General features: G+C 45.7%; 1 protein-coding gene across 2 annotated transcripts in view; it reads right to left on the bottom strand.

Moving 5' to 3' along the window:
• Positions 1 to 27225, bottom strand: part of LOC139277284 (macrophage-stimulating protein receptor-like) — a 211068-nt gene that overhangs the window by 130798 nt on the left and 53045 nt on the right. For both annotated transcript variants that reach the window (XM_070895548.1, XM_070895549.1), the window contains exon 2: positions 25143 to 26622. In XM_070895548.1, coding sequence (XP_070751649.1) covers positions 25143 to 26339 — 1197 coding nt within the window. In that variant the 5' untranslated portion in view covers positions 26340 to 26622. The remainder of the gene's footprint in view (positions 1 to 25142; positions 26623 to 27225) is intronic.

Genomic DNA, 27225 nt, shown 5'->3' with positions numbered 1-27225 from the left:
GGTCTATATACTGGTTGTTGTAATCACGACACCAGTTACCCCTCCCCAGCTCAGAATTCCAAGGACATGGTCTGGAGCATTCTGTAAAGCATAAATTGCTTTGCTTGGAAAAGTGCCAGGAAGTGTTTCAATAATCCAAAGGGATATTAACAGGCTGTACACTGTGGACCCAACAACTGGATTACACAGACGAGAGGGGAGGGGGCAGGGAACATGCACAAACAGCGCAGAATTTCAATACATTTAGCACTTGTCAACACAAGTACTGGATAGGAGTTCACTGGACCCATGCCATTGGCTCCTGGCTTATAACAGTGATGCTGTGGAGAACTGCCAAGAGGCCGAGAAGATAAACCCTTGGAACAACCTCAACAACTACTTGCATTTATATAGAGCCTTTAAACATGGTTAAAACGTCCCAAGGAACTTCACAGGAGCGTAATCAGACTAAAATTGACACCGAGCCGAAGGAGATGACATCGGGACAGATGATCAAAAGCTTGGTCAAAAAGGTATGTTTTCAGGAGGAACTTAATAGAGGAGAGAGAGAGATGGAGTGGTAGAGAGGTTTCGGAAGGTAATTCAGAGCTTAGGGCCCAGGCAGCTGAAGGCACGGCCGTACATTCCCTTACACCCTGTGGTCAATTTGGAACCAAATTAGTGGGGACCTAGGAGTAGACTATCCATTAGCCCTTTTGCTCATGGCTGGTGCATGGCCTGGGAAAGTTTAAATATATTCAAAATATGCCCTCAAATTACCACCATGTTTCCACTGCATTCTCCATAGCTCCACAATGCGCCCAATTTTAACTTTGCCCCATTTGAAACGAGTATCACATTCATTACAAAATAAGGGCACACCATTACCCATGCATGCCAAGCGCCCATGATTTACATAGACAATTAGCAGTTGGGAGTCAGTGTCCATATCCACATGCGACAATCGTCTCTGCTCCCAGCATTTACCTGATGCTGCTGCTCTAGAGCTTGAGGCTCTGTTGAATTCTGTGGCAGAAGTTCTTGCGATAGTTTTACAAGATCAGCACAAAACAACAGCAACATTAGAAAGGAACTGGGAGCAGTGGCAAAGGAGTGGAGAGCAGGGTTCCAACCTGAACTGGAGGGGAGGAATGATGAAGCAAGTGCGAGTGTGATCTGAAAGAGGGGGAAGGGGAAGAAAGGGGAGTGCCAGCATGAAATGGAGGAGCGAAAAGCAAAAGAGAGAGGGGCAAGTACCAACGAGAACTGGGGATGAAGGAATGAGGTAACGGTGAAGATCAGTAGAATTGGGGATGGAGGCAAGAGTGTCAACATGAATTGAAGGAAAAAGGGCAGCAAAAAATGGAAGAGAAGGACAGAAAAAGACCAACATAAATTGCAAGTTAGGTGTCAGCTGTGGTTCAGTGGGTAGCAGCCTCACTTCTGAGTCAGAAGGTTGTGGGTTCAAGTCTCACTCTAGAGACTTGAGCACAAAATCTCAGCTGACACTTCAATGCAGTGCTGCACTGTCTGAGGCTGACATCTTTCAGATGAAACATTAAACTGAACTGCCCTTGCAAGTGGATGTAAAGGATGCAAGTCTTTCTTTCTTTTGCAAGCGAGTGTTTTCAGGGAGGAGGTGGGTGAACTGCTAGGGGAGGATGGGGTGGGGAGAAATGTAGTTAAGCACTGACACACTTAATACACACTGTTGAATCACTGTGATGACATCACTGGATGCAGAATGGAAAAGCACAGGCACACCAACACACTCACTGATAAGTAAGCAAGCAAGCACACATTTTTGGACACTCCTTTGCATTCCACCAATTCCATTCATCTTCATGCAACAAGAGGTGCTTAGAATGATTAGATATTGATGCAGGGTGCTTTTAGCAAAGTTCTCCAGAAAATCTTTGTGGGATTGAATCCAGCCCAGGTGACGGATTTATTTTTCTTTATGCATTGGATGTGGGTGTTGTTGGCAAACCAGCATTCATTGCCCATTTCCAATTGCCCTTGGTGGAGAGTCGCTGCAGTCCGTGAGGTGTCTGCCAAGTAATTTGATAGAACATTGTATCAAACAGAGTCACCCACACTGCTGTGGATCTCCAGTCACATATAGGCCAGAACAAGTAAGGACAACAGATTTTCTTGACATTAGTGAAATAGTTGAGATTTTTACAATTACCATTACTAATACTAGCTTTTTATTTCCATATTTATTTAAATTCCAAAACTGCCGTGGTGGACTTTGAACTCGTGTCTCTAGATCATTACTCCAGGTCTCTGGATTACTAATTCTGTAGTTGCATGGTCACCATTACTGATACTAGCTTTTTAATTTCCAGATTTATATAATAAACTGAACTTAAACTCCCCAGCTGCCATGGTGGGATTTGAACTCGCATCTCATTTGTCAGGACCTCTAGAACATTAATCCAGTAACAGAACCACAATGCTACCTTTCTCACTTGGAATGCATGGCTTCTCCTCCAACAGCTAAGTAGGACGAGAAATGAGTTTGGAACAGTGTTGCATTTGCTCATGATTTCATAGAACAAAATTGCTCAATTGGCAGTCTCACTCACAGGGCACCAGGATCGATGGGGGCAAAAATGTTTGATGAAGCACAGTGTTGGGATGAAACTTTATTCTAAGTTTGGCATTTCACTGGATCCATAAATCACAGGGAAATTTTTCTACATTAAGAACATAAGAACATAATAAATAGGAACAGGAGTAGGCCATAAGGCCCCTCGAGCCTGCTCCGCCATTCAATAAGATCATGGCTGATCTGATCATGGACTCAGCTCCACTTCCCCGCCCGCTCCCCATAACCTCTTATCCCCTTATCATTTAAGAAACTCTCTATTTTTGTCTTAAATTTATTCAATGTCCCAGCTTCCACAGCTCTCTGAGGCAGCGAATTCCACACATTTACAACCCTCTGAGAGAAGAAATTTCTCCTCATCTCTGTTTTAAATGGGCGGCTCCTTATTCTAACATCATGCCCTCTAGTTCTAATCTCCCCCATCAGTGGAAACATCCTCTCTGCATCCACCTTGTCAAGCTCCCCCATAATCTTATCCCTTTCAATAAGATCACCACTCATTCTTCTGAATTACAATGAGTTAAATGTTAGTGTTGTCCATCCAGAACTGTGTTCATTCTCATCTCAATAAATAATCTCCATCCTTCTCCCATCCTCCACCCACATCTCTTAGAATCATTGAATCATAGAATGCTTACAGCACAGAAGGAGGCCATTCGGCCCATCGAGCCCGTGTCGGCTCTCTGCAAGAGCTCTTCAGCTAGTCCCACTACCCGACCCTTTCCCCATAGCCCTGCAATTTTTTTTCCTTCAAGTACTTAACAAATTCCCTTTTGAAATCCACAATTGAGTCTGTCTTCACCACCCTTTCAGGCAGTGCATTCCAGATCCTAACCACTCGCTGCATAAAAAGGTTTTTCCTCATGTCGCCTTTGGTTCTTCTGCCAATCACCGTAAATCTGTATCCTCTGGTTCTCGACCCTTCCGCCAATGGGAACAGTTTCTCTCTATCTACTCTGTCTAGAAACCTCATGATTTTGAAAACCTCTAGCAAATCTCCTCTCAACCTTCTCTGCTCCAAAGAGAACAACCCCAGCTTCTCGAGCCTATCCAGATAACTGAAGTTCCTCAACCCTGGAACCATTCTTGTAAATCTTTTCAGCATCCTCTCCAAGGTCTTCACATCATTCCTAAAGTGCGGTGCCCAGATTTGGACACAGTACTCCAGTTGAGGCAGAACCAATGTTTCATAAAGGTTCATTAGAACTTCCTTGCTTTTGTACTCTTAAAAAAGCAAAGAACTTATGGTGAACTTTTATAAAATACTGGTTCGGCCTCAACTGGAATATTGTGTCCAATTCTGGGCACCACACTGCCAAAACTCAAAAGAAATGTATCCCGTTTAACAAACATGTTCTTTCTAGAATGATGATTCAGTCCAATTCATTCACTGGTCTATCAACAGCAGGTATAGCAATTGGAAAACAATGTACTTTGTGTAGTGGTAACTATCAAACCACCCACATAACAGTCCTTTGCCATTTGTTGAACTAATAGGTGTGTACACCCATACAATAATTACAGGGCCGTGTAGCTGGCAAACAGTTTCACTACAACATCCAAAGTTCACAAGATAATTACAGATGAAGTAGACCGCTCAGTGCATCTTAAATCCTTCCCGGGCATTCATCTTCACAGCTCCATCCAGGAGTACATTCCATGCACAGATCACTCTTTGCATGATGAATAACTCCTTGGTATCAGTTCTAAATTTGCCTTTTTAATTAGTTTGAGTCTGAGTTCCCTTTGTCAGCTGTGGTTCAGTGGGTAACACACTCGCCTTGGGGTCAGAAGGTTGTGGGTTGTGAGCACAAAAATCTAGGTTGACACTGCAGCGCTGAGGAAGTGTTGCGCTGTCAGACGTGCCATTTTTCAGTTAAGTTGTTAAACCGAGGCCCCATCTGCTCTCTCAAGTGGATGTAAAAGATCCCATGTCACTATTTCGAAGAAGATCAGGGGAATTATCCCTTGTGTCCAGGCCAATATTTATCCCTCAATCAACATAACAAAAAGTCTGGTCATTATTTTGGTGGGAGTTTGCTGGGCGCAAGTTGGCTGCTGCATTTCTCACATTACAACAGTGACTACACTCCAAGAATACTTCATTGGCTGTAAAACGCTTTGAGACATCCGGTGGTTGTGAAAGCGCTGTATAAATGCAAGTCTTTCTTTCTTTACACTTACAATTTAAAGTTTAACGATCTTCTATACCTCAGTAAGATCACCACTCATGTGCCATCATTCCAGGTTGAAAAGCTAAAGTTTCTCAAGTTAATGAACAAAACAACTTGCATTTATATAGCGCCTTTAATATAGCAAAACGTCCGAAGGCGCTTCAAAGGGCCATGATTGATTGACATTTGGCACCGAGCCAGAGAAGGAGACATCAGGACATGTGACCAAAAGCTGGGTCAAAGAGGTAGGTTTTAAGGAGGAGAGATTAAGGGAGGAAATTCCAGAGCTTAGGGTCTTGGCAGCTGACGGCTCGGCTACCAACGGTTAAAAGCGATGAAAATTTAGGATGCGCAAGATGCCAATATTGGAGGAGTGCAGAGATCTCGAGGACGTGGAGGGCTGGGGGAGGTTACAGAGATAGGAAGGGGTGAGGCCATGGAGGGACAGCACACATTTGTCCTCACGCAGACACTCAAAGTCTTCCTCCTGATTTTAGGCTTGTTCTCCCAATCTCTACAGAACTGTCCCAACACCAGATGTACTTTTTAAAAACATCCCTGAACTTGGTAATGAGGGTGCTTCAATGCACAGCTATATTTTTAAACTCAATTTTTAAATTTAGTAACTTTGCTGCAAAAAGCATGAATAAATGACCACGAATATTTGCTTAGGATATATTTGTTTGGACACAGAGTACCGAGTGACCACCTTGGCCACTCATGTCAATGAAACTTGTTTCAGAAACTTGGCAACTCAGAGTTCATAGACTTTCATTCACTCCTATCATTTCGAGACCTTGGGGGAGAAATTCGGTCGCGCCTCAGTTGGGGGTGGTGTCCCGGGCGAAGCGGTAAATTTTGCACCGGCAAATGGTTTGCGTCTGCCACCGCAAAATTCATCCACTAGTTCCGGAGTTTGGAGCGGGGCGCTAAGGGAAGCGTTGCACGCCTCTTTTAGGGCACTAGGCTGGCTGCGCAAGAGAAAATCCTATCTAGTGTCTGCGGATCACATCCACTTGACCTTTCAGCACAGGTGACAATGAGCGATATAGTAGTGGCGCTCAAGCTTTTATTCTTCATGGGCTGCAAAGGGGCAAACCACACAGCCCAAGAGTAAAGATGTCTTACTGCAGTTATATGGGGCCCTGGTGAGACCGCATCTGGAGTATTGTGTACAGTTTTGGTCTCCTTCCCTAAGGAAACATAAGCCTGCCATTGAGGGAGTGTAATGAAGGTTCACCAGACTGATTCCTGGGATGAGGGGATTGTCTTATGAGAAGAGATTGAGTAGACTAGGCCTATAAAATAATAATAATAACTTTTATTTATATAGCGCCTTTAACGTAGTAAAACGTCCCAAGACGCTTCACAACAGTGTTACAGACAAACAGATAAATTTGACACTGAGCCACAGAAGTAATTAAGGCAGATGATCAAAAGCTTGTTTAAAGAGGTAGGTTTTAACGAGCGTCTTAAAAGGAGGAAAGAGAGATAGAGAGGCAGAGAGGTTTAGGGATTGAATTCCAGAGCTTAGGACCCAGGCAGCTGAAGGCATGGCCACCTATGGTTGAGCAGTTATAATGAGGGATGTTCAAGAGGCCAGAATTTCAGGAGTGCAGACATTTTGTGGGATTGTGAGGCTGAAAAAGATTACAGAGATAGGGAGGGGCAAGTCCATGGAGTGATTTGTAAACAAGGGTGAGAATTTTGAAATCGAGGCGTTGTTTAACCGGGAGCCAATGTAGGTCAGAAAGCACAGGGGTGATGGGTGATCTTGACTACCTGCGGGTTAGTACATGGGCTGCTAAGTTTTGGATGAACAATATTCTCTAGAGTTTAGAAGAATGAGAGGTGATCTTATTGAAACATATAAATTTCTTACAGAACTTGACAGGGTAGATGCAGGGAGGATGTTTCCCCTGGCTGGGGAGTCTAGAACCAGGGTTCACAGTCTCAGAATAAGGGGTCGGCCATTTAGGACTGAGATGAGGATAAATTTCTTCACTCAGAGGGTGGTGAATCTTTGGAATTCTCTAACACAGATGGTTTTGGAAGCTCAGTCGTTGAGTATATTCAAGTCAGAGATCAATAGATTTTTGGATATTAAGGGAATCAAGGGATATGGGGATAGTGCAGGGAAGTGGAGTTGAGGTAGAAGATCAGCTGTGATCATATTGAATGGCGGGGCAGGCTCGAGAGGCCAAATGGCCTACTCCTGCTCCGAATTCTTATGTTCATATTTTCTCAGGAAACACTTTCTGACAGTAATTCTGATTTCGCACTACCAGTAGGAAGCCTCGCCAAAATCAGGGGCACAGACCACTTGCAGAAATGCACTCCTGTTGTAAAGGAGCATTAAATCCACATTCACATTAATTCGCATCGCTCACAAGCTGCTGACACTGACAGATCTTGGGTCTTTTGATTCATCGATCATGAGGCAACAACCCTTACCAACCCGACAGACCCAGAAAATTCAAGTGGACAAGCTAGTGAGTCGGAAACATTGGCTGAGATAGGACCAATACCTGGGTTTCAAGGGCTGAATTGCCAGGGCTCGAGGATTCCTGTTTAGAGGTGTTGTAATCACGCCCCCTGCTGATCTCAAGCTGGTGCTTTCCAGCTTATCTCCGTCATTACCTCATTGATGACACGGAGCCTTTCGTAGCATGATTTATTTCAAACAATCCAGACAGCCCAACCTGTCTGTACAGTGTCCTTTGTTACTCCAGTAACTGAACTGAAAGCACCTTTTACTGACAATAGTGAACATGTGGCAAACATTCTTACTTCACACACCTACCCCAATTCCAAAATTGACACGCAGATGGCAACTTCCTTTCGTCTGGAGGTGGGGTGGGAAGAAACCACAGGGCAGAGGGCATTTCTGAAAACTGGACAATAACTTGGATTTAAATAGCCCAGAGGAAAATTCAACATTGGTTTGAGAAATGCCCACCTTGCCCTGAAACCCAGACAGGGCATTGGTTCACAAGAAAGTCAGGAGTTTACCTGAAGTTGTGATTTCTGTACAACACAAATGGATAGCTACATGTCTGGACTAGGCCAAGTAATTGTTTCCAATCAATCATGCCGTGGCTCAGTGGGGAGCTCTCTTGCCCGAGTCAGAAGGTTATGGGTTCAAGTTCCACTTCAAAGACCTGAGCACAAATATCTAGGCTGACACTCCAGCACGGTGCTGAGGGAGTGCTGCACTGTCAGAGGTGCCGTCTTTCGGATGAGACATTAACCCGAGGCCCCGTCTGCTCTCTCGGGTGGACGTAACTGATCCCACAACACTATTTCCAAGAAGAGCAGGGGAGTTATCCCCGGTGTCCTGGCCAATATTTATCCCTCAACCAGCATCACTAAAACAGATTGTCTGGTCATCATCACATTGCTGTTTGTGGGAGCTTGCTGTGTGCAAATTGGCTGCTGCATTTCCTACATTACAGCAGTGACTACACTTCAAAAAGTACTTCATCGGCTGTAAAGTGCTTTGAGACATATTCCTTTATGGGGAAAAAAAACAGGCTTATCATGAAAGAACTCTACAGATTACACATTTATTTTATCATGACTATGGAACCTAAAATTTCTAGTAAAAACATTTATTTCAGCTCATTGAGGTTTGAGCATGAATAACTGAGCCATAAACACTAGGGCGGTCTTTAGTTTGATTTCCAGTCTGAATTAGCTTCAAGGGGAAGAAGTTGGGGAAGGAATGAAGAAATGGAGCTCGTGCTCACTATTCAAAATGAAGTGCACGTGGGGAGATGCCAATCAAGGACAAGATTGTTCTCGACAGTAGTGCCCCTTTCCTCTCCTACTTGACCGAGGTCCCAGGAGCCCAACTAAAAGGAGCTGATGTCTTCAGGGGTGGAAGAGGGAAAGGTATTTGAGTTACCAAAGCTTAGAAACAGCAATTATACCCTGCTTCAGGTCAAAAAAACCTGATGGCTTCCTTAGGGGACCATATCCTTTCTACAACAACAACAACTTGTATTTATTTAGCACATTTAACGTAGTGAAACATCCCAATGCGCTTTAAATTATGAGATTTAAACATTTGACACCGAGCCACATAAGTAGAAATTAGCGCAGGTGACCAAAAGCTTGTTTTAAGGAGCATCTTGAAGGAGGAAAGAGAGGTAGAGAGGCGGAGAGGTTTAGGCAGGGAGTTCCAGAGCTTGGGGCCTTGACAACAGAAGGCATGGTCACCAATGGTTGAGCGATTATAATCAGGGATGCTCAAGAGGGCAGAATTAGAGGGTCGCGGACATCTCAGGGGTTGTGGGGCTGAAGGAGATTACAGAGATAGGAAGGGGCGAGGCCATGGAGGGATTTCAAAATAAGGATGAGAATTGTGAAATCGAGGCATAGCTTAACTGGGAGCCAATGTAGGTCAGCGAGCACAGGGGTGATGGATGAGCAGGACTTGGTGCGAGTTGGGACACGGGCTGCCGAGTTTTGGATCAGCGCTAATTTACATAGGGTAGAATGTGAAACCTTTTTTTAAACTATCTCTGCCAATTTAAGCATATGGAAATTTTGTTTCCCCTCCTTAACTGAACGTTAATGGTATTTTCCCATGTCCAAAAAAAATATAGTCTAGCAACAGCACTGGCAAGAATCCAAAAATGTCTGTCAATTAACTTCGCCCTTCAACTAGATGAAGATCTGAAAGCAGTGATTTCACCATCGAACGCGGGAATGTAGCTGATCAAAATCCAGAGCTGCAGTACTTTCCTTCCTTTCCCCCCATACCCAGCCTCCTCCCCCTCCCCCTCCCCCTCAACATCCAAACAAACTTCCAACAAGCTTTCAACAGTCTGATGTACACACACTTTAACGTCACAGACCGATTGCACACAAACATACTCGCCAACTTCAAAAACAGCTTCTTAAAATGCATTGCACTGCTGGAATGAGGATAGCATTTTGTTAAAAGGAGCTGGTCGATAAATGTTGCCTCAATAGTTTTATAATGTGCAAGAGCTGTGAACCACAAACATTCTCTCGTCCTCGGAGTGAACTTCACCAGAATGTAACTGAGGCCTCCTACCCTAACGCCCATATTCTTTCCAAAGCCAAAAAGGGGAATGTTTGCACAGCCTAGTCATCTCAGCAATGTCTCAAGTATGTATGGGTGGAATGGCTCAAGATATTCTCAGTGCTCAGATTAAAAAATGGTTGTTTAAGTGCCATTTGACAACATGATGTGTTTGATTCCAGACATTGACGCTCCTTTGTAAAAGCCATGCTGTATGGATCATTCTTTCTATTGTGAAAATCATTGGAAAGCAAGGCCCCGCTGTTTACTCGAGTTTGGGAAGAGAGCAGGGGGAGGGGGACGATTTTCGTACAGACCTCCTGCAGTTGTTAACCGCAGGACGTCTTTTAGATTTTTTCAGCAGGTTTCCTGCCCGACAGATTGACAGGATGGATGCATGTTGGGGCAGGAAAGCAACCAGGGAGCAGATGTCAGGCAAATCCGATCACATAGAGGTAACCTCATTGGGCCTGGAAAAAAGAAAAACTTGCATTTATATAGCGCCTTTCATGATCACCAGGTGTCTCAAAGCACTTTACAGCCAAGAAAGTACTTTTGGTGTGTAGTCACTGTTGTAATGTAGGAAACAGGGCAGCCAATTTGCGCAAAGTAAGCTCCCACAAACGGCAATGTGATAATGACCAGATAATCCCTTTGCTATATTGATCTTGGCCAGGACATCAGGGATAACTCCCCTGCTCTTCTTCAAAATAGTGCCATGGGATCTTTTACATCCACTTGACAGAGCAGACAGGTCAGTTCAACATCTCATCCTGAAAGACAGCTCCTCCAACAGTGCAGCACTCCCTCAGCACTGCACTGGGAGTGTCAGCCTAGATTTTTGTGCTCAAGTCCCTGGAGTGGGACTCGAACCCATGACCTTCTGACTCAGAGGCGAGCATACTACCACTGAGCCACAGCTGGAGGAAACACTCCTGCTTCTCCTGGCCCACAATCAGTGCAATAAAATAATTTACCTCATGGATCCGACCCTCCTCGCTGCCTTCCGCCTGCCGGGATTCTCGAGGCACAGGAATCCCGGCCTCCATGAGATAAAAATAAAACTTCTGCTAAATTGAAGGCACTCAGCCTCTTTAAAAGACTTTAGTGACTGATCTACTTCCTGAGAGCGAGTTGGACCCGAACCCACTTCCGATGGAACCGGAAGTGGGCAGGTTGGAGGCATGTTTTGGTCAGGTTTGGGAATTTAAAAATGTTGCTTTCCCATCACCATCCCCAAGCCACCTGTCCTTGGAGGTATTCCCATCAAAACCTTTGCTTAGAAGTTTAAAGACGACATAATTTTATTAATGATTATTAATGTTGACACAACAAGACGAAACAGATTACTGCACCGCACAGGGCATTAGGTCAGCAGGCAGAAGATTGTCTAAGAACCTTTTAGCTTGGGTTTTAGGAGGGCAGTCGAGGAGCGCTATGCTCCCAGATTAATGCTGGAAGTCACATCACCTGCCGCATTGCTGCTTGGCACGACACAGGGGTGGGCTTGTTGGCGCCGTGGCAATGGCAGGTGAGGTGCCAACTACATCCGGAAGTTTTACTTTTATCTATCAAGACAACGACAACAGCAACTTGCATTTAAGTAGCACCTTTAACGTAGTCACAGAATCATAGAAAATCACCACACAGAAGGAGGCCATTTGGCCCATCGTGTCCATACTCCCTTACCTTGGTTAAAACAAACCCTGACAGACCGGGTCTGTGAGTCTGCTGCTGGTTTAAGGGAGTTGGTTCATGTATGTCACCTACATATGTGATCTATAAAAGTGCCTTTAGGATGCTATGACAGTCCAGGTTGCATGTAAAATGGGGAGGGAAGTACAGACAGTGAACCTTAAACTCTCTGTCTCACACCTTGGGACATTTTACTTTAGCTATGAGGAAAGATTGGATAGGCTAGGGTTGTTTTCCTTAGAGGAGAGGAGGCTGAGGGGAGATTTAATTGAGGTGTATAAAATTATGAGGGGCCTAGATAGAGTGGATAGGAAGGATTTATTTCCCTGAGCGAAAAATAGCTACCCAGCCGAATCCCACTTTCCAGGTCCGTAGCCCTGTAGATGACGGCTCTTTAAGTGCACATTCGAGTACTTTGTAAATGTGGTGAGGGTTTCTGCCTCTACCACCCTTTCAGGCAGCAAGTTCCAGACTCCCACTGCCCTCTGGGTGAAGCAATGTTTCCTCATCTCCCTCTAATCCTTCTACCAACTACTTTAAATCTATGCCCCATGTTATTGATCCGTCTGCTCAGGGAAATAAATCCAGTCTGTCAGGGTTTGTTTTAACCAAGATAAGGGAGTATGATTCAGCAGCATAAAATTACAGAGCAGGCTCGCGGTACCAGTCTTTCCCAATCCAAACTAAACCAGTGAATAAAAAGCCCCCTGCATACCCCTGGTTTTAATCGCTCAACCATTGGCGGCCGTGCCTTCAGCTGTCAAGGCCCTAAGCTTTGGAACCCTTTCCCTAAATCTCTCCTCCTCTTCACGTCTCTCTCCTCCTTTAAGGCGCTCCTTATACCTACCTCTTTGACCAAGCTTTTGTTCATCTGCTCAAATATCTTACGTGGCTTGGTGTCAAATTTTGCTTGAGAACGTTCCTGGGAAGCGCCTTGGGACATTTTACTACATTAAAGGCACTATGCAAATACAAGTTTTTGTTAATGTTAAAACAAAATGTAAAAGTAATAGATCAATAGCATCTGAATAAAGAAGAGATAGGTTACTGTTTTGGAGAGAGACCCTTCACATACGCTAACTACTGCCATTAAGTTTCCACGGTGGGGATCTCCCGATTGATCACCGAAACTTTAGATCAGAGGAAACCTCGATGAAATTATATAAATGGCTGTTTACCCCATTTCACCAGGGTTTTTTTCTGAAATTATGGCAGAGGTCGGGGAACCCCACCTGAAGTTCTACCCCTACTAGTACAAAGTAAATGGATTTGTTACGTCTGCAGGCTTTTAAACCCATTACTGTCAGCCGTGGCCCAGTGGGTAGCACTCTCACCTCTGAGTCTCAAGGTTGTGGGTTCAAGTCACAAAATCTAGGCTGACACTCCAGTGCAGTGCTGAGGGAGTGCTGCACTGTCGGAGGTGCCATCTTTCGGATGAGACGTTAAACCGAGGCCCGTCTGCTCTCTCAGGTGGACGTAAAAGATCCCATGGCACTATTTCGATGGCAAGTAGGGGAGTTATGCCCGGTGCCCTGGCCAATATTTATCCCTCAATCAACATAACAAGAAAACTGATTATCTGATCATCATCGCATTGTTGTTTGTGGGAGCTTGCAGTGCGCATATTGACAGGCACGTTTCCCACATTAACAGTGACTACACTCTAAAAGTACTTCATTGGCTGTAAAACGCTTTGAGATTTCCAGTGGATGTGAAAGGCGCTATATAAATCCAAGTCTTTCTGTCTTTCATTAGCAGTTGCTTTGCGCTAGCAGATAAACATAAACATTCATATGCATGTTCTTTCTCCCTCCGTTCTTTGTTTAGTCAAAGCATCCATAACCTTAAACCAGAGGTTCCCAACTGGGGTTATCAAGGGGATGCTAGGAGGATGGGCTGATCAAGGAGAGCCACCGTTGCAGACTCACATTGCTAAAGGAGGTGCTTTACGGGCCGATCGCAGCTCAGTGTGGGTGCATGAATATCTGCTTATTTCTAGAGGTGGACACTGGACCTCGGAGCTGATTGCGGCACATTGTAATCGATCACTTGGTGCACAAGAAAGCAGCTCTGATCAGTCCAATGTCCACTTCTAAAAATCAGCGGGGATTCAAACATCCCCTTCTGTGCGGAGATCACTGCTGACAGTACAAGGGAACCTAAAAATAAGTCCGGGGTGCAGGGGATATGGGGTGGGGGGGGGAACTCAACAACAATTTGTATTTATCGCAATGAAAGGTCTCAAGGCGCTTCACAGGAATGTTATGCAATAAAAATTTGACACCGAGTAGAAATGGGCGCAGATGACCAAAGGCTTGGTCAAAGAGGTAGGTTTTAAGGAGCGTCTTGAAGGAGGAAAGAGAAACGGAGAGGTTTAGGCAGGGAGTTCCAGAGCTTGGGGCCGAGGCAATAGAAGGCATGGTCACCAATGGTTGATCGATTATAATCAGGGATGCTCAGGAGGGCAGAATTAGTGGAGTGCAGTCTTGGGGGGGGGGGGGGGGGCGGGGGGTTGTGGGGCTGGAGGAGATTACAGAGATAGGGAGGGACGAGGCCATGGAGAGATTTGAAAATAAGGATGAGTATTTTGAAGTCGAGGCATTGCTTAACCAGAAGCCAAAGTAGGTCAGCGAGCACAGGGGTGATGGGTGAGTGGGACTTGGTGTTAGTTCGGACACGGGCAGCCAAGTTTTAGATCACCTCTAGCTTACATAGGGTAGAACTCAGTGGATGTAATACAAGTAAAAAGACTGATAATGAAAAACATAAATGAGTTAAGATAGAAAAATCTCCAGGCCCTGATTCTTTTCCAAACAGATAGGGAAATTGCAGATTCAATCATCATAATTTTCCAAAGTTTTCTAGGTTCAGGAATTGTGCCTTTGGATTGGAGAATTGCAAATGTCATTCCATTGCGTGTTTAAGAAGGAATGCAGGGAGAATCCAGCTAAGTACTGACCAGTCCGTTTAACCTCAATTGTGGGAAGTTACTGGAACTGATCATCAGGGACTGAGTGACTGAGCACTTGGGCAAGTGTGAGCAGGTCAGTGAGAGTCAGCATGGATTGCTGAAGGGTAGGGCATGTCTGACTAATCTAGTTGAACTTTTTGAAGTCACCAACATGTTGGATAAGGGCGTGTCTATGGAAGTGGTCCATATGGACTTCCAGAAGGCATTTGATGAAGTTCCGCACAAGCGAATATTAGCAAAAACAAGAGCATATAAAATTGGAGGTAACCTTGTGAGCAGGAAGTTACAAATCAACATAGACAGACTCGGTGAAGGGCGAAATTACGGTCAATGGAATTCAATGTGGGGGGAGTGCGAAGTGGGGCAGTCAAGGGTTATGGGGAGCGGGCAGGGTAGTGGAGTTGAGGCCAAGATCAGATCAACCATGATCTTATTGAATGGTGGAGCAGGCTCGAGGGGCCAAATGAGCTATTCCTGCTCCTATTTCTAATGCTCTTATGTCATCAACTTTGGATTGGAGAAAGACAAATCAGAATATTTTCTGAATGGTGGGAGATGAGAAGCTGTGAAGGAGCAAAGGCAGTTAGGTGTCCATGTGCACAAATCAGTAAAGGCTCGTGGACAGGTAAAAAAGTAATCAAAAAGGCTAATGGAATGTTGGCCTTTATCTTAAGGAGGTTGGAATTCAAAAGTGAAGAAGTGATGCTACAGTTGTACAGAACCCTGGTCAGACTCCATCTGGGCTTTTGGGCACTGCACCTCAAGAAAGATGCATTGGTCCTGGAGGGTTACAGTACAAATTGATACTTAAAAAAGGTTAAATTATGAGGCGAGGTTCCATAAACTTGATGTGTATTCCCATGCGTTTTGAAGGCTGAGGTAATAGAATTGAGGTGTTTAAAATGATAAAAGGGATTTGATAGATTAGATACAGTAAAACTGCTGGGGGAATCCAGAACAAGAGGGCATTAATCTTAAGATTAGAGCGGAATCATGTAAAGGATGGTAGAAATCTGGAACTCTCTCCCCCTGCCCCCCGCCACCACCACCAAAAGGCTGAGGATGCTGGGACAATAGACATTTTTAAGACTGAGACCAATAGAATTTTGTCGGGAAAGGGGATCAAGGGATATGAAACAAAGGAGGGTAGACGGAGTTGAGGTACAGATCAGCCATGATCTAACTGAATGGCAGAGAAGGCTCGAAAGGCCAAATGGCCTTTTCCTGTTACTATGTTCCCGTAATGCACCTTCTGTGGCTATGCAAGGTTGCTTCAATTAAAGTAAAAGGCATCTCCTGGCTGCTGCATGAAAGTAGAGATTATTGAAGCTATTTAAGGCACACAATCCCAAAATGACTGGAGGCAGGGTGAGCATTTTCACATTTTTTCAACTTTTTTTTTCCCCTCAGTTTTTGAAACCAATAAGATTGAAGTCCACCATTGTGCTGTGGACTACAAAACTGTTTTTCTTAGAAAAAGGAGAAAGAGACGTGAATGGAATCAGAGTCTCCGAGAGTGGTGGGGGCTCATCAAAAAGGTGTGGAAGCCTCAGACATAAATATTACCCAATCTTTTCCCTTTCTTTGGACCCAAACGTTATAAGAACATAAGAAATAGGAACAGGAGTAGGCCATTTGGCCCCTCGAGCCTGCTCCACCATTCAATAAGATCATGGCTGATCTGATCATGGACTCAGCTCCACTTCCCCGCCCATTCCCCATAACCCCTTATCCCCTTATCATTTAAGAAACTGTCTATTTCTGTCTTAAATTTATTCAATGTCCCAGCTTCCACAGCTCTCTGAGGCAGCGAATTCCACAGATTTACAACCCTCTGAGAGAAGAAATTTCTCCTCATCTCAGTTTTAAATGGTCAGTCCCTTATTCTAAGATCGTGCCCTCTAGTTCTAGTCTCCCCCATCAGTGGAAACATCCTCTCTGCATCCACCTTGTCAAGCCCCCTCATAATCTTATCCATTTCGATAAGATCACCTCTCATTCTTCTGAATTCCAATGAGTAGAGGCCCAACCTACTCAACCTTTCCTCATAAGTCAACCCTCTCATCCCCGGAATCAACCTAGTGAACCTTCTCTGAACTGCCTCAAAGCAAGTATATCCTTTTGTAAATATGGAAACCAAAACTGCACGCAGTATTCTAGGTGTGGCCTCACCAATATCTTATATATCTCCAACATTTGTCTGATTTTATTCCAGCTTTGCATTTCTTTTTCCTTCTTATCTGTGACAGTACTCCTGCCTTGTGTGATGATTAGAAGATTATTTACGGGAGAGATATTATTGTGAGCAAAAATAGATGCAATTCACGCAAGCACTGCCCATTAAAAAAAATCACTTTGACTGAACCCCCTTCAATTTACTAGCTTGGTAAACATGACCTCACAAGCACAAAATTGCTCATCAGATGACATGTACCCCTGTATAAATACAAAATATTGTGCTGGCCTTCCACGATCAAACCAGCCTGGATGAGGAAGTACGAAATAAGAAAGAGTCATTTCACCCAGTGCGACCCCTTCTTCCAAGAGAGCAACACAATTTGCACCATCAAGAATTCAGCCCAACTAAATCTGTCTTCTGAGCATAGTGTTGTGGTTATGGTACTGAGCTCGAAGCCCTATAGTGCTGGCATTCATTTGATTAGTCACTTCCGACCAATCTTGCTGGCCTGCCCTTCAGCTCACCTGAGGGCTATCATGAGAAACTTATTAGCAACATTTGAGTAGGTTGAGCCTCTACTCATTGGAATTCAGAAGGCTGAGAGGTGATCTTATCGAACCATATAAGATTATGAGGGGGTTTGACAAGGTGGATACAGAGAGAATATTTCGACTGATAAGGGAGACTAGAATTAGGGGGCATAATCTTAGAATAAGGAGCTGCCCACTTAATACTGAGATAAGGAGGAATTTCTTCTCTCAGAGGGTTATAAATCTCTGGAATTCGCTGCCTCAGAGAGCTGTGGAAGCTGGGTTATTGAATAAATTTAAGACACAGATAGACAGTTTCTTAACCGATAAGGGAATAAGGGGTTATGGGGAGCGGGCAGGGAAGTGGACCCGAGTCCATGATCAGATCAGCCATGATCGTATTAAATGGCAAGCAGGCTCGAGGGGTCGTATGGCCTACTCCTGCTCCTATTTCTTATGTTCTTATGAAATAGGAGGTCCTTCCTCTGGTGCATTTGCTGCAGTCAGATTTCGATCGATTCCTCCTCGAAGATGGGTGCTCTGCTGTTGCCAGTACTGCTCTCAGACATTTTCTTCGGCTGTTGCTACAGTATCAGCAACTACTATTCAAAAAGAAATGCTCTCGCCCCTTTAAGCTGCTGCAGACCGTTAAGAGCTGCAACAGTATTCCTGCCTTGTGTGAGAAATGTCGAGACACAAGACCAAGGGCTAGAAATTGATTAAAAGCCACCCCCGCCCGCTTATGGCCCAAAAAACCGCTAAGATTCTGCAATTAACGTCGGAGGAAAATTGATCAAAAAATAGGAGAAAAATAACGCCCTGCGGGAAAAATGGGAGTTGCACGTAGATTCTCGGTGGTGTTGGCCAAATTAAGTCCCAGGCTAGAGTCTAGGGAGGGGGGAAAACAGGCAAAATATTTTTTCAAAAAATAAAAAAATAAAACATCAGAAAACATTCACAGGACCCTTTTCCACTGCATCGCTGCAAAAGAATTATTTAAAAAAATGTTCATTTACCTTTTTTTTTTGCAGGGTTTCATACCTACCGTCCATCAAAAAGGCTGATCACCTGCCCCACCAAATTCAGGCGGGAGCGGTTTTCCCAGCATTGCACGCCGGCGATCCACTCCCCAGCGGTATTTCGAAACCGCCGGTGGAAGACTGCAATGAATTTCACACCAATCCGCTTTCAGGCCAAAACGACGAAATACCGGCGAAAAACCCGGCAGGAGGCTGATCAATTTCTAGCCCTAACTTTTTAGTTCTTATTCACATTTTACTTCAATTACCGGTCTCTTTATTTTTTGATCTTAACGTCCCCTGCTAAGATTGTAGCAATCTCTCCTTGCATGAATGCCCAAGGGACATTTGAACGTAATAAAAAGGGCATTTTTCTCCACTGGGGCAATAAATCTCTCCATTCGCCCTTGCTCAATAAGCGTTGGATCGCAAGCTGTAGCCGACCTAGAACTCCGACATTAAGCAAATGTGCTAAACCGCCCCACCAAAAAAATACAGCCTGGTTCAGCGCGGTTCAAATCAGGCACATGTGAACTGTGCACCACCCACCTTACACTGGGGCAATCAGCCCATGTGAAAATAGGTCCCATTGGAGAGTTAGCTTACTGCTAACATTGGTTACAGAAAACAAAATTAGGCCACTGGAATGGTTGGCATTGTCATGTATTCAACTATCATTGTAACCCATGTATAAGCTGACCTAAGTTGTACCCCTTGAGAACATTGACCACAAGGGGTGAACTTTTGGGAGGCACTCCTAACCTGGACCTTCAGGTATAAAAGAGGAAGCTCCACCTATCTTCATCACTTGAGGTCATGGGAATAAAGGTAACTGGTGACAGAATGACGTTCTCTCAAGGGCCTCGTGTGCATCTATACTGTAGAGTAAGGACATATCATTGGCGATGAGAAACTGGGATTTAAACCACACGAGCATGGCCACTAGCAGCACAGAAGAGAGGTACTGTGTTGGTGATGATTGGGATGACTTTATTGAGAGAAAACAGCAAAGTTTTGTCACTAAGGAATGGTTGGGACAGGATTCAGCCGACAAACGCAGGGTGCATCTCCTGACGGTTTGTGGATCCAGAATGTACTCCCTGATGAAGGACCTTCTAGCGCCAGAGAAGCCGGCGGACAAGACGTTCGAAGAGCTCAGTAAGTTGATCAGGGAACACCTTAAACCTTAGAGCAGCACGCACATGCGAGACACCGGTTTTACACGCACCGGCGGCGAGAAGGGCAAAGCGTTCCAGACTTCGTGGCAGATCTCCGGCGACTGGTGAGCCTATGTAAGTTCCCAGATGCATGCAGAGCGGAGATGCTGTGAGACATTTTTTTATTGAGGGCATCGGGCACGCCGGGTTTTTCAGGAAACTGATTGAGACCAAAGACTTGACCTTGGAAGCGGCGGCTCTGATAGCCCAGACATTTATCTCAGGGGAGGAAGAGACCAGAATGATGTATGACAAAAATCTTGGCTCCAATGTGGCAAATGGACAGGGAATCAACATTGTTAACGTGGCACACAGTTCTCTAGGCAAACAAGGGCAATCGGACATGCCCCAGCATGTAGTCAAACCCAAAGGAGGAATTCAACAGAGACAATGGCGAGCTGAACGGCGATTCACGCTATCGCAAGGAACAATGCGGCCAGTAATGGGACCATCAACACCTGTTTATGGTGCGCTTAAGGACAGTTACAGAGACAGTCAGAGACGATCGACTGGTAATGGACCTTTTGTTTCCAACAACGGGGCCTCCAGCTCATGCTGGAGGTGTGGAGGCAAACACCCAGCCAGAGCTTGCAGGTATCAGCAATACACCTGCAGAAACTGCAACATCAGCAGTCACTTGGTCTGTAGGTGCAGGAAGCATGCAGCCAGGTTGATGTACGAGGAGGAGCGATGTAAGCCCTACAAGGCCAAATGAATACTGGGGGAAATTGCTGGAAGCTGAAGTTCAGCGAGTTCACGTGGAGCACGTATACAGTTCATATACCAGGACGCCACCGATAATGATGAAAGTGCTCCTCAATGGCATCCCAATATTAATGGAGCTAGACAAGGGGGCCAGCCAGTCCCTGATGAATATCAAACAGTTCGAAAGGTTGTGGGTGTCCAAGGCCAGGAGGCCAAAATTATCGCCGATTGACGCACAGCTACGGACATATACAAAGGTGATCATTCCGGTGCTAGGCAGTGTCACGGTAGTCGTGACCCAAAAGATTCGGAGAACAGGTTGCCACTCTGGATTGTTCCAGGGGATGGTCCCGCACTACTGGGAAGGAGTTAGCTTGCTGTCATGAACTGGAAATGGGGCGATGTCAATGCAATTTCCTCTGTGGAGTGAGTATCATGCTCACAAGTCCTGGACAAATTTGACTCATTATTTCAACCTGGCATCGGCACTTTCATGGGGGCCAAGGTAGTGATTCACATAAACCCGATGCCAGGCCAGTACACCACAAGGCCAGAACGGTGCCGTACGTGATGCGGGAAAAGATAGAATGCGAATTGGACCGCCTGCTGAGGGAAGGCATCATCTCGCCAGTCTAATTCAGTGACTGGGCGAGCCCGATCGTGCTGGTGCTCAAGGCGGATGGGTCGATCAGGATATGTGGCGATTACAAAGCCACCATCAATCGGGTGTCACTCCAAGACCAGTACCCGCTACCGAGAGCGGAGGACCTCTTTGCGACGCTATCCGGTGGCAAACTTTTTTCAAAATTGGACCTGACCTCAGCTTACATGACCCAGGAGCTGGCGAGTGAGTCAAAGAAGCTGACCACCATCACGACACACAAGGGGTTGTTTGAGTCTAACAGATGTCCGTTCGGGATTCGTTCAGCCGCCGCAATCTTTCAGCGAAATATGGAAAGCCTCCTCAAGTCAATTCCAAGGACGGTGGTTTTTCAAGACGACATCCTCATTGCGGGTTACGATACTGAAGAACACCTCCACAACCTGGAGGAGGTGCTACGCAGACTGGACCGGGTAGGGCTGCGACTGAAAAAGGTGAAATGCGTCTTCCTAGCTCCAGAGGTAGAATTCCTGGGGATGAGGGTAGCAGCAGACGGGATCAGCCCTACTGCGTCCAAAACGGAAGTGATCCAGAGAGCACCCAGACCCCGTAACACGACGGAGCTGCGTTCGTTCCTGGGGCTCCTGAACTATTTTGGTAACTTTCTTCCCAAATTGAGCACGCTGTTAGAGCCGCTACACGTGCTCCTATGCAAAGGTCGCAATTGGGTCTGGGGGGACAGCCAGGAAATGGCTTTTGATGGAGCATAACAAATTGCGTGCTCTAACAAACTGTTAACATTATATGACCTGTGTAAGAAACTTGTTTTAACGTGCGATGCGTCGTCCTATGGGGTCGGATGTGTGTTGCAGCATGTGAATGCCAATGGTCAGTTACAGCCGGTAGCTTATGCCTCCAGAAGTCTGTCCCAGGCAGAAAGGAGCTATGGGATGGTAGAAAAGGAGGCGCCAGCATGTGTATATGCAGTAAAAAAAATGCACCAGTACCTGTTTGGCAGGAAATTTGAACTGCAGTCAGATCACAAACCCCTAAAGTCCCTTTTGGCTGACAACAAGGCCATAAATGCGAATACATCAGCCCGCATATAGAGGTGGGCACTCACGTTAGCCGCCTATGACTACACAATTCGGCACAGACCGGGCACTGAAAATTGTGCCGATGCACTCAGCAGGCTCCCACTAGCCACCACTGAGGGGGCAGCTGAGCATGATGCTGAGATGGTTTTGGCTGTTGAAGCTTTCGAAAGCGAAGGCTCACCTGTGACAGCCCGTCAGATTAAAGTCTGGACAAATAAATACCCGCTACTGTCTTTAGTTAAGAAATGTGTCCTGAATGGGGACTGGGCAGTCACGTACGGGGCAAGCCCTGAGAAATTTAAACAGTTTCATAGGCGCAAGGATGAACTCTCGATTCAGGCCGATTGCCTACTGTGAGGAAACCGAGTAGTCATGCCCCAGATGGGCAGAGAGGTGTTCATCAGAGAACTTCACAATGAGCACCCGGGGATATGATGAAAGCAATTGCCAGGTCACATGTTTGGTGGCCAGGAATAGATGCAAACCTGGAACTTTGTGTTCGCAGGTGCAACACATGTGCTCAGCTGGGCAACGCACCCAGGGAGCCCCCCTTAGCCCCTGGTCCTGGCCCGCCAAGCCATGGTCACCTATCCATATGGACTACGCAGGTCCATTCATGGGAAAAATGCTTTTGGTTGTGGTGGATGCCTACTCCAAATGGATTGAGTGTGCCATTTTAAATTCAAGCACATCCTTTGCCACGGTAGAAAGTCTACCATCAATGTTCGCCGCCCATGGTCTACCGGATGTTTGGGTCAGTGACAATGGCCCGTGCTTCACAAGCACTGAATTCCAGGACTTCATGGCAGGCAATGGAATCAACCATGTCAGAACGGTACCGTTCAAGCCGGCCTCAAACAGCTAGGCGGAACGAGCAGTGCAGATAATCAAACAGGGGATGCTCAGAATCCAAGGGGGTTTCCTACAAAGCCGCTTATCACGCCTCCTGTTGGCCAATAGATCCCGACCACACTCGCTCACAGGGGTTCCACCCGCAGAGCTGCTAATGAAAAGGACGCTCAAAACCAGGTTATCCCTTATACACCCTGCTATGAAAGAAATTGTTGAGAGCAGGCGTCAGTCACAATGTGACTACCATGACAGGAATGCGAGGGCATGATGTATTGATGTCAATTACCCTGTTTTTGTCCTTTATTACGTTGCAGGGCCCAAATGGCTTGCAGGCACTGTGATTGCCAAAGAGGGGAATAGGGTTTTGGTAGTTAAACATACCAATGGACAAATCTGCCGCAAACACGTGGATCAAACTAAAAGGAGGTTCAGCAACCCCATAGAAGAAGCAGAGGAAGAACACGACGTAGAGTTTACTTCACCACAGGTGACCGAACACCGGAATCAAGTGGAGGAGAGCCCAGTCACTGTGGGCAGTCCGGACAGGCCTGAGGCACCGCAAACAGCAGACACTCAGGCCAGCGCCCAACAACCGGAGCCCCAACTCAGACTCTCTACAAGGGAGCGTAAACCACCAGAGAGACTTAACCTGATCCCAATAAGACTTTGGGGGGGGAGGTGATGTCATGTATTCAACTATCATTGTAACCCATGTATAAGTTGACCTAAGTTGTACACCTTGAGAACATTGACCACAGGGGGCGAACTTGTGAGAGACACTCCTATACTGGACTTTCAGGTATAAAAGGGGAAACTCCACCCACCTTCATCACTTGAGGTCTTGGTAATAAAGGTAACTGGTCACAGAGTGACTTTCTCTCAAGTATGGGCCTCGTGTGCATCTATACTGTATAGTAAGGACATATCAGGCATCAAATTCGAAAGCAGAAGAGAGAGAGAAAATTAATTTTCCACTCCACAACAATAATGTCCCTCATTCTGATCAGCACAAAATAAAATCTCTCTCACCGCCGTGCATTTTAAAAAAAACCCACAATAGCCTATAAATTGGGCTGTGGACATTTTTGGGCGCACGGGGGTGGGCGTAGGTTATGTAGTTCGCGTGCCCCCCCCCCCCCCATAAAAAAAGACGCTTCAGATATGATCAAGCCCCAAGACCATAAGACCTAAAATTGTCACTGAATACAACCCTACCTCCCAGTCATATTCCCACAATCACTGGTCTTTTGTGCACTGCGCTGCATGCTTAATTTAAAGCCCAGTTTCTGCAATAAGTGACTCACCTCCTGACTCCCCAAAGCCTTTCCATCATCTACAAGGCACAAGTCAGGATTGTGATGGAATACTCTTCACTTGCCTGGATGAGAGCAGCTCCAACAACACTCAAGAAGTTCGACACCATCCAGGACAAACCAGCCAGCTTGATTGGCACCCCATCCACCACCTTCAACATTCACTCCCTCCATCACCGGCGCACCGTGGCTGCAGTGTGTACCATCTACAAGATGCACTGCAGCAACTCGCCATAGCTTCTTCGGCAGCGCCTCCCAAACCCACGACCCCTACCACCTAGAAGGACAAGGGCAGCAGGCGTATGGGAACACCACCACCTCCAAGTACCCTTCCAAATCAAACACCATCCTGACTTGGAAATATATCACCGTTCCTTCATCATCGCTGGGTCAAAATCCTGGAACTCCCTCCCTAACAGCACTGTGGGAGTGCCTTCACCACATGGACTGCAATGGTTCTAGGTGGCTCACCACCGTCTTCTCAAGGGCAATTAGGGATGGGCAATAAATGGTGGCCTTGCCAGCGACGTCCACATCCCGGAACAAATATTTAAAAAAAAGCTAAACTCCAGTCTTCCTCTTGTATCACATGGTGCTTCGTAGCTTAATTTGAAGATTTTGAAGTGTGGTGGGGATAGGAAGAACAAAAATAGGAGCAAAGTGGTAGCTGTAGCTCAGTGGATAGCACATTCTCTGAGTCAGAAAGTTGTGGGTTCAAGTCCCATTCCAGGTACTTGAGCACAGAAATCTAGGCTGACACTACAGTGCTGAGGGAGTGCTGCATTGTTGGAGGTGCCGTCTTTCAGATGAGACGTTAAACCGAGGCCCCGTCTGCCCTCTCAGGTGGATGTAAAAGATCCCATGGCACTATTTCGAAGAAGAGCTGGGGAGTTATCCCCAGTGTCCTGGCCAATATTTATCCCTCAATCAACATAATAAACACAGATTATCTGGTCATTATCACATTGCTGTTTGTGGGAGCTTGCTGTCCACAAATTAGATGCCGCATTTCCCACTTTACAACAGTGACTACACTGCAACAGTACTTCATTGGCTGTAAAGCGCTTTGAGGCGGCCAGTGGTCGTGAGCGGCGCTATATAAATGCAAGTTTTTCTTTTTCTTTCAAAGAATTCTGTACTCACCTTTTGAGGGCAGTACTCCACCTCCTGGAAAAATTCTAGCCCCCTTTCCATGGACTTATGATTTGGCTGACAACACAAGTCCATCCCACATTCAATTACATCATTGATGTTTTTGACTGCTAAAATGCATAGGGCCGATTTCCGACGCAAGACGTTGGTTTTGGGCTCACTTTCTGCAAAAACTCCAAACAGCACGTCATCACTCTCTGTCACATGAAGCTCCTTGGCAAGATCCGAGCCCGGTTTGGCCAAATAAGCAGCTTGCAATACGTTGTATATGGTGTTCCTGTCCCCGGGGGTCACCTTTGGCTCGTGAAAGCACTCCAGAACAACCTCACGGTAATTTCTGACCTCGTACTCTCCAACCTTCAGCCGAGCGATCCGAGTGTGATAGCTTTCTGAGGTGATACTTTCCTTTTGAACGGTTAGAAAGTAGACATGATCACCAGAGCTGAAGGAATAAATATAATCTATCGGGTAGGAGTCCAGAAATTCATCCAGCACAGTTAAAGACGACTCCTTTTCAGAAGGGAATACAAACCCATCCATCGTTCCCAGCAGTTTCTTCATCGATATTGACTTTGGACTATATGTTTTTGCAACTGTCTTGTTGACTGTGGCACCAATGAACAAGTAGGTGACATATGACTCTGCATGAACTTGCACTTGGGTGCCTAATGGGCTCGCCACACAGTCGGGACAAAGGTCAGGCCTATTGTTTTCCTTCTTAAATAGGCACATGTGGTTACTGAGGTTACCTTCTGCGATATTGTGAAGGTGACAGATGCCATGTTGAGAACTTCCACAGCTGTACAAATTTGGGTCGATAATATCGAACACGAGGACCTCATTGTCATTATCTTCCATGTCAACTGCCAGCTTCCAGTCTGTCGCACATCGCTTGCACATCGCACAGTCCGGACTGCCAACCGGACCGGTCTGCAATTCAGACGTCTTCTCGAGAGCCAGGTTCAAACCGTATAGCCAGTTCCGCACTGCTAGATAGATGCGTCGTGGCTCATAGGCATACACCACGATATTCTGGATCGATTGCTTAGCATTAAAACTGGTCAGGGTGTATCGGACATCAAAGTCAAACTGTTTGGGCTCCCTTGGGCACTCTTGGATGTCGCAGAATGAAATATTTGTCAGTATCCATACAGTTAGCCAGAGGTAGATTCCTGCCCCCGATGTCATCCCGTTGCCAGATGTCACTTCAATGGGGACGGTGGGTGGGAGGGGAAAAGATCAGCAATTTCCAAATTTTCAAACGATCAAGCCAAAAATTCTTAACTTTTGAGCAGTCTTCTTCAATCCTGGAATCATGACAAAGTACCCCCAGGAAACGAGGTTGTCATACGTTGATATCGAACAATTTCTGTACACTGAAGATGGGGTAAGGGATCGTGCAGCTCAGACGCAAAGCTCGTATCTTCTTCAGTGCAGTCTTCTTTCTGCAGAAGCCTCCCAGATGTGAAGGCTGTATGTTAGAAGGAGAAAAAATAAAGTTAGCTGGCCGAAAATCAAGTACAGAATTTTCTCCCCTCGTTCAGTGTGATAACCCTTAAATAAGCTCACAGCACCTTACAGTTTAAAGCACATTCAATCCTTTCACATAGTCAGCAAGGTTTCAAACAATCACCTCAGGGAAGTTATAATCAAAGAGATTTTACCTTGTAATCGTACTCATTTCCTCCTGACTCACTCTTCAAAAGTCGCAATTACAAAAATATATCCTCACCCTTTCCTGTTCCTCTGAATTATTACAAGAAGGAACCCACTTCCACACCCCTCCCACCACAGGGCCGGATTAAGGGCCTGATGCAAACTGACCAAAATGGGCCTCTAGTTATGTTTGTTCATGTACATTACATTACGTATATGATTCTGAGTATGAAAACATAGGCCTGTATATTCAACAATGAAAGCATATATTCTGTACCATGTAGATATATATTCTGGCTTTTCCTCTCTTATTGTCTATTCTATTCAGCCTATTTGGGAGGCCTTATATTTTTTTCCTACATTTATTTGGTGGGCCTATGTTCTTAGGTGGGCCTGGGGCTGCAGCCCCATCTGCCCC

Source organism: Pristiophorus japonicus, chromosome 12, assembly GCF_044704955.1.
Source record: "Pristiophorus japonicus isolate sPriJap1 chromosome 12, sPriJap1.hap1, whole genome shotgun sequence".
Lineage (NCBI taxonomy): Eukaryota > Metazoa > Chordata > Chondrichthyes > Pristiophoridae > Pristiophorus > Pristiophorus japonicus.
The sequence above is the reverse complement of the archived record's forward strand: the minus strand, read 5'-3'. Positions and strand labels throughout refer to the sequence as shown.